Source organism: Nansenia antarctica (genome assembly GCF_963989245.1).
Source record: "Nansenia antarctica genome assembly, chromosome: 6".
Classification (NCBI taxonomy): domain Eukaryota; kingdom Metazoa; phylum Chordata; class Actinopteri; order Argentiniformes; family Microstomatidae; genus Nansenia; species Nansenia antarctica.
The window spans coordinates 68,180,883-68,195,672 of NC_137676.1; the positions used below are offsets into that span (position 1 = coordinate 68,180,883).

A 14,790-nucleotide genomic window follows, 5' to 3' on the forward strand; every position below is an offset into this window, starting at 1 on the left:
GGGCTGGAAAATTGTATTGTGAGCTCAAGATTATGCTTGAGAGCACCAGTGAGCATGCTTTACTTTATGTGGAGGTGGAAATGGAGGACAGACTCATTATAATGCATGGAATGAGTGGTACAGTGCCTTTGGAGAGTATTCAAACCCTTCACTTTTTTTCAGTTTTTGTTGTGTTATAGACTCAATACAATTAAAAACAATTTGTCATCAATCCGCAAACAATATCCCAGAATGACAAAGCAAAAACACGTTTTTAGAGATTTCTGTACATTTATTAAAATCTAAATACAGAAATAGCATTTCAGACCCTTTGCTATGACACTCTTAAAATGAGCTAAAATGCAACAAATCACTCAATAAGTTGAATTGAGTCCATCTTCATGCAAGGATAACAGTTCATGTCATTCTGGAATTCATATCTTTGTTTTTATAGGGTCTATGATTTGCACAGAAATCAATTACACACTGTGTGGATGAGCCTGTCCTCCGATTTATACTTCCACCAGCCTCGACTGCTGCATACTGTATGTTTGAATGTTGAGTTGTTTGTTTCAGTTGCTAGAACAAAAGGTCATCACTGCGGTCAGACAAGAGCTGATGAGGTTCAAGAGGCTTATTTTTCAAGATCACCCAGAGTGCACTGCTAGTCAGACGGAGGAAGAGGAAGTGCTGGACACTGAAGATGAGAAGCAGGAAGTCGGTGTCAGAGAGGGGGCTCTGCAGATCACACTGCACGTCCTGAGGAACATGAACCAGAAGGAGCTCGCTGACACATTGGAGAGAAGTAAGACATCTACCACAGTGTTTTGGGAGACAAAGTGTTACAGTTAAATGTAAATAGTAAGTGAAACAATCTATTTTCTCTGATTTTTTTTTTGATTTTTTTATTGTGATTCAGGTGAGGGTGTTGTGGTTTGCCAACGTAAACTCAAATCCAACCTGAAGAAGAGGTTTCACTGTGTGTTTGAGGGAATAGCTAAGCAAGGAAACCCAGCACCTCTCAACGAGGTCTACACAGATGTCTACATCACAGCGGGTGGAGGCGGAGAGATCAATACCGAACATGAAGTGAGGCAGATTGAGACTGCGTCTAGGAGACCAGCAACACAGGAGACACCAATCAAGTGTAACAACATCTTTAAACCCCTACCTGGACAAGACAAACTTTGCAGAACTGTGTTGACAAAGGGAGTAGCTGGCATTGGAAAAACAATGTCTACGCAGAAGTTAATTCTGGACTGGGCTGAAGGAAGAGCAAATCAAGATATCCAATTCATATTTCCACTTCCCTTTCGAGAGATGAACTTGCTGATAGGGAAAAAACACAGTTTGATGGAAGTTCTTCGTCATTTTTACATTGAAATAAAAGAATCAGGAATCTCCAACTTTGATGAGTACAAAGTTCTGTTCATCTTTGATGGTCTGGATGAGTGTCGACTTCCTCTAGACTTCCAGAACAACGAGACATGTTGTGATGCCACAGAGTCAACCTCAGTGGACGTGCTGCTGACTAACCTCATCAAGGGGAATCTGCTTCTGTCTGCTCTCCTCTGGATAACTACCCGACCTGCAGCAGCCAATCAGATCCCTCCTGAATGTGTAGACCGGGTGACAGAGGTTCGAGGATTCAATGACCCACAGAAGGAGGAGTACTTCAAGAAGAGAATCAGTGATGAGAACATGGCCAAAAGAATAATCACACACATGAAGTCATCAAGGAGCCTCTACATCATGTGCCACATACCAGCGTTCAGTTGGATTTCAGCCACTGTCCTAGAAAGACTGTTGGGCGCAACAGCGAGTGGAGAGATGCCCAAGACTCTGACTCAAATGTACATACACTTCCTGTTGTTTCAGACCAAACAGAAGACTATGAAGTATCTTGGAGGCAAAGGCAGGGATGGGATGATGATGGATGAAGAGATTATTCTGTCACTGGGAAAACTGGCCTTCAAACAGCTGGAGAAAGGCAATCTGATCTTCTACGAAGAAGACCTGAGAGAGTGTGGCATTGATGCCAGAGAAGCATCATTGTACTCAGGAGTGTGCACACAGATCTTCAGAGAGGAGTGTGGCCTGCACCAAGCGAAGGTCTACTGCTTTGTGCATCTGAGCATCCAGGAGTTTCTTGCTGCAGTGTACGTGTTCCTCACATTCATGAAGAGTGGCAAAAACGTACTGGTCAAACAGAGATTCTTATCAAGGAAACTTTCAAAACCACTGAAGCCGAATTCATTGTTTGACTTACACAAGAGTGCAGTAGACCAGGCCTTACAGAGTACGAATGGACACTTGGATCTGTTCATCCGCTTCCTGCTGGGCCTCTCACTAGAGTCCAATCAGATTCTCTTACGAGGCCTACTGACACAGACAGGAAACAGCCCACTGATAAAGAAGAAAACAGTCAAGTACATCAAGGAGAAGATCAGAGAGAATCCACCGGAGCAGAAGTGCATCAATCTGTTCCACTGTCTGAACGAGCTGAACGACCATTCTCTCGTGGAGGAGATCCAAACCTACCTGAGCTCAGGAAGTCTCTCAAAGTCCAACCTCTCACCAGCCCAGTGGTCTGCTCTGGTCTTTGTGTTGCTGACTTCAGAAGAGGAGCTGGATGTGTTTGACCTGAAGAAATACTCTGGATCAGAGGACGGTCTTCTGAGGCTGCTGCCAGTGGTCAACGCTTCCTGCAATGCTCTGTGAGTGCTTGACTTTGACAACAGTGATCAACAAAAAATATCCACCATTAACTAAAAAATGTATAGGCTACACAACAATACCATTCCTGTTGCCCCATAATAACACAACATAAAACACACAATAACATCTGCATATGGCCTACCCAAAATATTGCATATGACAGTTACTTTGCATCGTCAGTCACTATGCAAAATAACACACAAATAAGACCAATATGTTATACTACAATACTATACTGATATAATACAATGATGACAGAGGAACATTTTTGTTTTTATTGCTGTTTTTAATTGTTCATATGTTCTTAGGCTGAGTCAGTGTAACCTCACAAAGAGATGCTGTGAAGCCCTGGTCTCAGTTCTCAGCTCAAACTCCTCTCACCTGAGAGAGCTGGACCTGAGTGACAACAATCTGCAGGATTCTGGAGTGAATCTGTTATCTGATGGACTGGGGAGTCCACAATGCAGACTGGAGATATTAAGGTTAGTAAATGCTTTGGCTTTCAGTTTTTTGTTTCATCAAATGTATAACTGTATTTCTGTAAACCAATTTGCTCTCCCTCTTGTTGTCGTTAGGCTGGATAAATGTGTCCTCACAGAGAGATGCTGTCCAGCCCTGGCCTCAGTTCTCAGCTCAAACGCCTCTCACCTGAGAGAGCTGGACCTCAGTGACAACAACCTGGAGGATTCAGGAGTTGAACTGCTCTCAGCTGGACTGGGACGCCTGGAGTCCCTGAGGTGTTTGTCTTTAATGTAACTGTGGGTCTAGCCTGGTATAGTGTTAGTCCTTTTAGAAATAGTCAGTTATGAGGGTCAAGGCCATGGAAACTTATTCAACGGATTGTACAAATGTACACATTTGCGTTCCAATATCCAGCTTTAGGCATAGGCCTATACAGTATACATTATTTGAGATTACTGAGAAAATGACAGACTGTTACCTTAATGAAAATGCTGCTTTTTAAACATCGGCCATGTTTGACCTGAAACCGATAAAGCATATTTGTAGCCTAATGATGAAATAAAATACAGCACTGGACCTTTAAGGCCTCAGTCAGACCTCAGCCAGCCAGTTGTCTATCTTGCATTTACCAGCACTAAACACAGTAGCTAGCTGAGTCTATATGACTATATTAACTGTCTGTAGTTTTTTGTCTTTCATTCAAATCTAGACTAGATTTGAGATCTGAGATTCTTAACTTTGAATTCCCACGGCATCCGTTTAACAATGAATCAAGTTTGTATGGCCTAATGCCAATTACATTCGATAGATATGATTGATATGATATGATCCCTTTTCAAAAATTGCTGGTCGAGTGTAATTGCAGTATACAGAGTAGATTGTCCTACAAAGACATTTAGATTTAGTAATCAAAAGATTAATTAGACCCCTATACTTTCTTTTATCTATTTTTTGTTTCTTTCTTTTTATTTTACTACTCAATCTTTTGAGTTTGTAAAGCGTCTGAGTGTCGAGAAAAGCGCCATATAAGTCTAATGTATTATTATTATTAGTAGTAGTAGTAGTAGTAGTAGTAGTAGTAGTAGTAGTAGTAGTAGTAGTAGTAGTAGTAGTAGTAGTATAATTCAAGGAGAATCATATGATGATTTGTCAGAAAGTCACACTTTATGTATACTTGGAATATGTTTGGAATTCAAGTCTAAAACATGTTTGTCTCTTATCCAGATTAAGTGGGTGTAACCTCACAGAGAGATGCTGTGACGCACTGGCCTCAGTTCTCAGCTCAAACTCCTCTCACCTGAGAGAGCTGGACCTGAGTGACAACCACCTGGAGGATTCAGGGGTGAAGCTGCTCTCTGATGGACTCGGGAGTCCACATTGTCAACTGGAGATATTGAGGTTAACATTTACATTTATATTTACATTTTGGACATTTAGCAGACGCCTATCCATAGCGACTTACAACAGATACATTTGTCTAAGTAAGTGAATCATCTATCCACCAGTCATCACAAGAAAAAGTAATCTATGCTCAGGCCAGAGGCCATTGGGTTAGGGTTAGGTAATTAATTAATTATGTTGTTGTTTTTTTTACTTAGTTTTTTTAATTTGTGGACATGGTGCATTTTTTATTTCATATCTAGTTCTGAGCGAATATCAAGTCAAATCAAGTCAAAGTTTATTGGTCGTATGCACAGGAGATACAAGATGTGAATTGCACAGTAAAATGCGTAGGGGGTGAATACCTTTTGCGCTGTAGCTATCATAATGCACTGTTATGAGTATTTTACATAAAGTAAATAGAACAGTTTCAAGCCTTCCCATCTCTGGTTCATTCCTGATAACTGGAATTAACCTGTTTCAATTACATTAACCTTGATGAATAAAAGCTGTGATACCAATGAGGATGATACACATTCAGAAACATTCATAGAGTGAAACTATTTCCACAGGTTGTTGTTCTGTGGTGTCACAGAGGAAGGCTGCGCTGCTCTGGCCCGGGCTCTGAGGTCCAACCCCTCCCACCTGAGAGAGCTGGACCTGAGCTACAACCTCCCAGGAGAGACGGGAGTCCAGCTGCTCTCTGCTGTCCAGGAGGATCCTACTTATAAACTACAAACAGTCAGGTATTATTGTGTTGTATTCATTTGATCTATTTCTTATCTTCTACCTCTTGTTTTATTGAGTTGTAGTTTATTTACTATTATTTGTATGTTCTGCACTTGGAGTTGCATTCAATGCATGACTTGTGCTATATAAATGAAGTTTGATTGATTGATTGACAATCGGTGGCAGTTTGAAGCTGAAATTAGTAAATCAAGCTCAATTTATTCATACGGTTCAGGAGATTGTTTTGTAAATCTGACTGTTCTTGTTCTTCGCTTTCAGATTTCAGACTGGAGTACAGAACTGGATGTACATGAGAAGTAAGTGTTGTTCTCTGTGAAAAGGACACAATAAAGCACCAACAATATATCTTTTTTTTTTTTTACAGAAAACAAAACAGAGAAATCAGTCAGAACTGTGAAATAACAATAAAATAAGAATAGAACACAAGTTAAAAGAGGATCAGAAATGCAGGAAATAAACAAATGAGTAGTCATTTTGAATGACTTAACGTAACAAAACAATACAGTTTACTGGACCACTCCAAATCACTGACACCTGTTGGTTTAAAATACAGTAAAAGCACTTCTAAAAGGGATCAGAGGTCAGCAATGTAGGAAGGGGCCAACCCAGGTAATCCAGTTGTGATGAAATACAACCATGACTTTTTCCAGATCAGATAATGTCAAAAAGAGCAATTTTTGCCCTGTTATTAAATGGTAAAACAAATATTAAATGATGCAACAGACGACTAATGTAGGCTATCTGATAGGCTTAGTCCAACATTAAACCACCTTGTTTTACTTCCCTATTTCCATCAAAACAATGTGAAACCATGTGAATAGTGTATCTTTGTTCTTGTTTCCCGCGTTAGGTGCCTGTGAGCTCACACTGGACCCAAACATTGCACACAGAAACCTCTTCCTGTCTGAGGGGAACAGAAAGGTGACATGGGTGAGAGAGGAGCAGCTGTGCCACGATCACCCAGAGAGATTCGAGAAATGTCCGCAAGTGCTGTCCGCAGAGAGTCTGACTGGCCGCTGTTACTGGGAGGCAGAGTGGGGTGGGGAGGCTTCTATAGGAGTGACCTACAAAGCAATCAGCAGGAGTGGGAAGGGCGATGACTGTGTGCTAGGATACAACGACAAGTCCTGGAGTCTGGACTGCTCTGACGACAGTTACACGGCGTGGCACGATAAGGTGAAGACCGTCATCCCTGTCCCCTCCTCGCGCTCCCACAGAGTAGGAGCGTATCTGAACTGGCCCGCTGGCACTCTGTCCTTCTACAGCGTCTCCTCCGACACGCTGACTCACCTGCACACGTTCAAGGCTACGTTTACTGAGCCGCTCTACGTCGGATTTTATGTGTTTTGGGAGTCTTCGTTGACCCTGTATGCTAGAAGCTCAGACTTCACGGTGTGACGTTCTGTGGTACTCGGATCAGACCGATCGTCAGTGTCAGACCGAAAGCTTAGTAGCTGAAGTAGTGATTTGTTTATCCCAACAACTCCACTGAAAAGCCGTGAGAGAGTAGGCGAGGGGAACAATAGTCTGTTATGGGTGGGGGAGAAAGTGGAAGACGGGGAAGAAGGGGGAAGAAGAACGGAGAGGTAAAAGAGAGGAGAAAGGGAGAAAAGAGGGATAAGAAAAGGAAGTAAGAGAAATTGAGGCTTCTTACACTTGTAAAAACCAATGTGTGTCTGGTCTGTAGAGGGAGCTACAGGACCGTGGTGGAGAGTGGGTGGTGGGATAACTGGACACCGGCTGTGGCAAAATGATGCTCATCACCCACTCTCCACCCCAGTCCTGTAGCTCCCTCTACAGGCCAGACGCCGCATGCTCCCCACACAATGTTTACAGGTCAGTCTTCTTTGTCTTCTTTGTCTTCTTAATTCTGTTGTGAAAGAACAACGTTTATTAAATGAAGAACTGGTCTAGGATAGGGGTGGGGCTACTACCTTAGCGAACAAAGCTGACCTGGTCAAAACTTGGACCATCCTCTAATGAGTCTTTTCCAACTGTCACTTTTGACACTGGTGCTTGGTCCAAATACACAGACGTGTGTGTGTTTCCATCTCTGAGGACCGGCCCAAAGAGGTTCAGGGCCATGGCCTCAGTGGTCCCACCCTGACCTGGGACCTGGAGGAGATTTGTGGGATTTTAGTTTTTTTCCCCCTTGGTTTGGGAAAAATAAGCTTATAAGCTGTTATATGCACTATTAAGTTGGCTCAGCTGTGGGTGACTGGTTAACTGAACAATCTATGGTAGTTTTGGTACATTTACAAACATAACAGATGCCGCACCGTCAATCACAAAGGTCCATTTGCTGGAGAAGAAATGTGTAAAAATAAACTAATGCATTTTCCTCATATTATTATTTTCAGTTACAAGTTTCAGTTACGAGTGGTCATGCAGGTTTGAGGTTGAAACTCAAAGGTCCTTAGTTTATTATATATTATATATTGTTGCAATTATTGTGAAAAATGTAAGCTTCCACACATGTGTAAATAAGTGTGTAAAAAGTGTAAATGTGAAAGATAATAAAATGATGTACAAAACGGATGATGAACTTTGAGAATGGGGCTGATGTATCACACGTGTGAAAAAGTGTAAAAAGTATTTTTAAAAAGTCTATCCTGATTGTTGCATTAGATCGGATTCATCTGGATAGGTCTTAAACAACAAGATGGATGCCATTCCCCAATTAAGGAAATTAAAGCCAGATGTGTTGGTTATGAATGAAACTGATAGATCAAGTCAGTTCTATGAAGTTCAACCGTTCTTCCTGTTCTGAAATGATGTTAATTGTATTCCTGCTATATTCATGGAACACAACTTATGTCACCCCATTATTCTATCCAGATTGTTTGGGAGGTCTAATTTCATCCTTGCAGCTACAGTATCAGTGTACCCAGATGGCAAGTTGCAGGTCATAATGTTCTCCACATGAGGGCGCTGATGATCACACTGCTTTTCCATTATGGAGAGGAATGTTACTGTGCTGCTGGTCAGCTGGTTAATGCTTGACTATAAAAGTCTGAAAAAAAAATCTGAATAAAAGTCTGAAAAATATATTTCTGAATAAAAGTCAGAAAAAGAAAATGTCTGAATAAAAGTCCAGTATGTGCTGGATGGTGGAGTATTGGTTCAGCGCATCCCATGGACACGTGGATCCACATACAAGGACATCTGCAAGCTGTATGCGAGTATGTCACAAGGAAGTATGGAGAGGCAGTTGTTGTGTTCGACGGTTATCAGGGCACATCCACAAAATACATGACACACCGCAGGCGAGCAGGTGGGAGGACTGGAGCAGCTGTAACCATGGATGAAGACATGCCTATTACGATGAATAAAGACCTGTTCCTTTCAAACAACACAAACAAGCAGCAGTTCATCAACATGCTCAGTGGTCACCTACAGAAGAAGAACTGTCAGACGTACCATGCTCCAGGTGATGCTGATCTCATTGTGCAAAAAGAAGAGCATGAAGAAGCCACGTGTCTGGAACATCAAGGCCGCCAAGCAGCAGCTGGGTCCCAGTGTTTGCCCTCACATCCTCTTCATCCATGCAATAACTGGGTGTGACACTACCTCCCGCATTTATGGCATTGGGAAAGGAGCTCCCCTCAAGAAATTCACAACCAGTGATGACCTCTCTGAGCAAGCTAAAGTGTTTGACACACAGTCAGCTACCACACAGCAGAATGCACAATAACTAATCTTTGCACAATAACAAAGAATGCTTTGCAGTGCCTGGACAATGGGAAACCTTGGGAGGGACTCGACTCTCTATTGTTTTTGTGAGAAGGTAGCTATTAGCACTTCTCATGTACAGCCGCAGAGTCTGCCACCTACGTCAGCAGCAGCGAAGTACCACAGTCTTCGTGTGTCCTACCAGGTGCAGCAATGGAAGGGAACCTCAAATGAACTCCTGCCACAAGAATGGGGATAGAAAGAGAGTGACGAGGCTTGTCCCTGTCCAAACTGACTTACCACCAGCTCCACAGGAACTCCTCTGGTTCATCAGATGCACCTGCAAGACAGACTGCAGCAGCCTGAGGTGCACATGCAGGAAGCATGGCATTGAGTGCTCTGTTGCATGTAGCAACTGCAAAGGATTGGGGTGTGCAAACTCATCTCAGGCTGCATGTGATGAAGATGAAGACGATGAAGATGGTGAAGATGAACCAGACACCTACTGATAAAGTTTTACTTAAAAGTTAACATGTTTACGTTTTTGTTCAATAGTGCCAGTCACAAATATTTTGAAAGTAACATAAAAGTGATATTTTAATAATATTGTTTTCAATTGTTGTTAATCAATGCCTATATATTAATGTTGATTACTGCCAATTTATGTTGCCTTGTATAAAAGTATATTAATTTAGTGATTCGATTAAAGTTTCAACATTTTAAAGCTTTATAATGTCATTTTTGGAAGCAAAAACGTGTTACCAGGTTATGGTAGAAAAATATACTTTCCACCACTTGGATTTCTTAAGACTTTTTATATGTCATATAGGAGACATTTATGAGCAATAAACAGTTGAAAGATTTTCTGTTGCAATTGTCTGAGGTTCCCCCCTCTTTTCTCACAAAATGCCTGTACTATTGTGTTCAATACTGACATTCTTTTTTTTTCTTCTTTTTTAAAATGTTTTTCAGATGTTATCCCTTTTTCACCCAATTTGGTATCCAATTGAACCCAACCTAGCATCCCCTGCCTATTGCGTAGGATCCGCCGCACGACCCCGTGGCCGGCAGCCCCAGAGGAGATTGCCAGGCAGACTAGCTGACTGGCTCCTCGAGCCCAGCACCTGTTATTCCGGCACCCCGGGGGGCGCTGTTGCGCGACGGATCCTTGTCCGGAAATAGTCCTATACCGCCCTCTGGAGCGGCCGCTCAATATGCCGCTCCCTGTGTGCCTCGGCCATATCCGGGTCTGGCGAGACCGGGATTCGATCCCAGTCCCCGGTGGGCAGCTTGCACTAGTGGCTAGTGCTTAGACCGCTACGCCACCGCGGGGCCGGTACTGACATTCTTGATCACATTCCGGATCGCCAACCACTCGCAGGACCTTCCATAAGTGATCAATGTACTGGCTGTAGGCCGCAACTTCCCCGCGGCTTCTCTTCCCAAAACATGGCCGCAATAAGCTCATCTCTGTTTGTTGGTTTCACCTCCTTTCTGATACTCTTTCAACGCGTGCCAGACAAGCTTGATGGGGTTGAAATCAGGAGACCTGGAAGATAATTTCATGTCAGTTGATTTCATTACATGTTTGTAATAGCTACAGCACATTAACCAGCAGCAATATCCAGTATTGTGTCATTAACACCCATCCAGACTAACCTGATAACCTGTACTGCAACCGATCCACACGCTGGACTCTGCCTCACAACATCTGTTGCTCCCTCAAAGACACACACACACACACACACACACACACACACACACACACACGCATACACAAGAAAGCACCATGCACTCTACTAGTTAGAATAGACATACTTGTATAGATGGAAAAGCAGAATGACTGAATTCTAATGTCTCTCTCTCCTTTTCTCTCCCCCCCCCTCTCTCTCTCTCTGTCCTTTTTTTCTGTTTACATGTTGAATCACTGCCCAGACAACATTGCAATTGACTCAAACATTGTTATCACACCTTTATTTTATTCCTTAAACATGTTACCATCTATCGCCATGGCAATGAGTTATACACACCATGTTACAGGCGGTGCATTGCATTGACATCATACGTTTCGTCAAAAGAAATGTTTAATATTGTTTTCCCTAAAAAAGAAAAAAAAGAAAAGAAAAAGACAAACAAAAGAAATGGATGAAGATATTGGCATTGTCCTGCTGTAGCAAGGAGCCCACTGGTGAGTCGAAGCACTGATCCTCAAGGAAGACTTTCTGATTATTTTGACACTCCTCTCTCCTCCCTCCTTTTTTCCTCCCCTCCCCTCTCATCTCCTCTCCTCTCCTCTCCTCTCCTCCGCTTGTGGTGGTTTTCAAACCGAAGCACCTGACACCTAGGTTCCAGACTGATAATTATTTTTTAGCAAACTATCAGGCTGACACCCAGGATTTCCCATTGTACACGTCCGCATCCCCCCGCCACCCACCCCCCCCCAAAAAAAAGAGTTCAGATTTGTGATGATAAATTCATAATCTCAACTCTCTTTATAGAATGTGGACCAGTGATGCTACTAGGATTCATTTTAGTCAACACACAACAGGTGTGTGGAGTGTTGGTCACAAGGACAGGTGTGTGGAGTGTTGAATACAGGGACAGGTGTGTGGAGTGTTGAATACAGGGACAGGTGTGTGGAGTGTTGAATACAAGGACAGGTGTGTGGAGTGTTGAATACAAGGACAGGTGTGTGGAGTGTTGAATACAGGGACAGGTATGTGGAGTGTTGAATACAAGGACAGGTGTGTGGAGTGTTGAATACAAGGACAGGTGTGTGGAGTGTTGAATACAGGGACAGGTATGTGGAGTGTTGAATACAAGGACAGGTGTGTGGAGTGTTGAATACAAGGACAGGTGTGTGGAGTGTTGAATACAGGGACAGGTGTGTGGAGTGTTGAATACAGGGACAGGTGTGTGGAGTGTTGAATACAGGGACAGGTGTGTGGAGTGTTGAATACAGGGACAGGTTTGCACAAAACACAAGCCTTTACTTCATTCCCTCTCTGTGGCGTCGGCAAAACAATCGGAAATTACTAAAAACAAACAACAGAAATGTAACATACAGTAGAACAACACATGAACAAACATTATGAATGTTTTTTTTTCTCCTCATTCCATTTAGTTTTATATATAAAATGTAAGGGGTGCTTACACAACGAGGGGAAGCTTTTTTCTCTCTCTCTTCTTCTTCTTCTTCTTCTTCAGTATGATGCTTTGATATTTATGCTGGATATTTACCATAGCTCTATTACCGTTGTTAAGACAGCGCTATGGTATTGAAGGATACGAGAACTTTATCGACAGGGCCGATGTACAACATTAACAAATGCAAACAAACAATTCAGTGATTCACAAAATCAAACAGAAGATATTATAGTATCATATGATCGTACTCACGATAGCCCCCCCCCCATGCATTGCACAATAGTCTTGATTTATGTATTACATATATGCTACATTCTCTTAATTCTTATTCAATGATATAAAGGCAAACATATCTCAATGCAAAGTGTAACCTGCTCAGCTTCTCTTTACAGTTAAATTAGTAGTACATGTTGAAATCTGACGATCCAAACATCATGACCTAGCTCATAGCAAACGGAAATGTAGCTCGTAAACGGAATTTACGGAAATTCTTAATTCCTCTGATAGCAAGAATAGCGCAATTGAATGTTCGTTTGTTTTTTTATCAACAATCACAATTTATGTATAAACACCACCAGAACTAAAGCAAGCTCGATTTTAACATTCTGATCTTTCAAATGTTTTCGTATTGCACACACATAAATACACAGAAAAATACGGAACTAAGTTTTTCGGGAGAGAGGTTACAATAGTAGATTTTTCAACATCTCTATACATTTAAAATGCATACCAAAACAGCTTAAAAAACAGAAAAAGAAATGTCAATAATACGCTCATCTGATAACGTCCATGGTATGCTGGCCACCCTAAGTGGTTCAAATGATGTCCTTTAGTAAAATGCTGTGACAGTAAAATGTGTAGATATTCTTTTCCTGCGCGATGTAATGTCCTTACAGTAGGGTCGGGGTCAGGGGTCGTAGGGCAATCCGGGGTTGGCTAGTCGACTGCCCGTATTGGAGATTTGCTGATGGGGTCTTAAATTGAAGCTTGATATTCCATTAACTGCAAAATAGACACAGAGACAGACACACAGACACACAGACACGCACACACGCACGCACGCACACACACACACACACACACACACACACACACACACACACACACACACACACACACACACACACACACATACAGAATAAAAAGCATTAGATTCAATATACAAACAGAGTGAAGAGGTCATTGATTCTAACCACCTTGATAACACTGCTCAACAGTGTATGGGCATGGTCTGCCCTCTCGTGGCTAAAACGGGTAATTACACTACTTGACAGGCTCCTACTGTTGGTCGTGCTTTTAGTAGGCTATAGAATTTTAAATTGAGCTGTTAGGCCATTTAATCACTGCTGTATTCCACTACACTGTGGCTAGAAACTTAATTACAACTTAATCTAGGGCAGTTTTAAAAGTAAGCAATTTGTATTTTAAATTGTCAATCAATCATCCTGCCTGTTTTAGGGAAAGACTTACTGGGAGAAGTGATCCTAAGACCGTGCCAAGTCCTCCCTCAGAAAGACAGGTTGATTATGCAGGGTACCAACTCAGCTCGCCCACGTGGAAGACACAAGCGTCGACCTTTAGGTCAAGAGGACATCCTCGAGATTCCATAAATAATATATATTATGACTACCTGCAAACTACCTGATTACACTACTACTACTACTTGAACTTCCTGTACTGCTTCATATCTGTACTATATTGCATATTCAGGGTTCCTACACGTTTCAACAAGTTTAGACCTTTTTTAGACCTATTTGAATAGAATTTTTGACCTATTCGCAACACCATATGATAGCTTTTTGTCGTCCTTGAGGTGATGAAATTAGGGATTTCACTGCCATACAGACAAAAAAGGAAGCAAATCTTTTTTTTTTTTTGGTTCCAGCTTGATTAATTTCCGCGTAAATAGATGTGGTCGGACTGATTTCCTTGCAGGATAAGCTAATCTAATTTTTAAGACCGAATAACTGAAATCAGGGACCTTTTTAGGCCTTATGAATCGGATTGCTGGATTTGAGACTTTAAGGCTTTTTAAGACCAGCACGGGAACCCTGATATTGAATGATATTGCAGTGGGGATTACTCACCGCTTTGCAGTATTTTGGCTTGACTAGCGAGTGTGTGTGTTGTGATTCTCAACAACGTTGAAACGTAGTTAGTTCCGTGTTTCAAAAGAAAAGTCATAACATTTTTGATGGGTTGCCGACATGAGGACCAACAGACTAGACACACTTTCACTCATACACTCACCTACACTACTGAGTCTGACGTTACTGACTTCACACACTATATCTTTCTTTATGTTATTCTTTTAGTTAATAAACCACTTTTGACAAGTTACTTTGTGTGTTGTGTGCACCTCCCTCTTTTTGTCATCGCCGTACGGCCTGGTCTGGGACATATTATAAACTATAATATCAATAAATCAATCAATAGTGGCCTGTGGTCATCCAGTGGTCTAGCACCGCGGTCTACAGTGCACACATATGCCCACACATCGGCATGGGTTAGAATCCGGCCCATGCCCTGCTGACATGCCCTCTCTCCCTTCTTCTCCTTACTTTCCTGTCTGTCTTCACTGTATCTGTCCAATAAAAAAATTAAATATGAGTGGGACTGCCCCACTCAGAAAAAGTTACTTTAAAAAATCTATAAATCAATCAATCAATCAATCAATCAGTC

The 14,790-nt window shown here is 42.0% G+C and overlaps 1 protein-coding gene across 1 annotated transcript; it reads left to right on the top strand.

The window, feature by feature from the left end:
* Positions 1-597: 597 nt before the first annotated feature.
* On the top strand, positions 598-6,687 carry LOC308160878 (NACHT, LRR and PYD domains-containing protein 3-like; the record flags this gene model as incomplete). The annotated part of the gene is made up of 8 exons (XM_080534811.1): positions 598-784; positions 899-2,696; positions 3,006-3,179; positions 3,273-3,434; positions 4,384-4,557; positions 5,112-5,285; positions 5,548-5,585; positions 6,140-6,687. The coding sequence occupies 8 exons, from the start codon at positions 598-600 to the stop codon at positions 6,685-6,687; spliced, it is 3,255 nt and encodes a 1,084-aa protein (XP_080390937.1).
* Between the last annotated feature and the right edge of the window lie 8,103 nt (positions 6,688-14,790).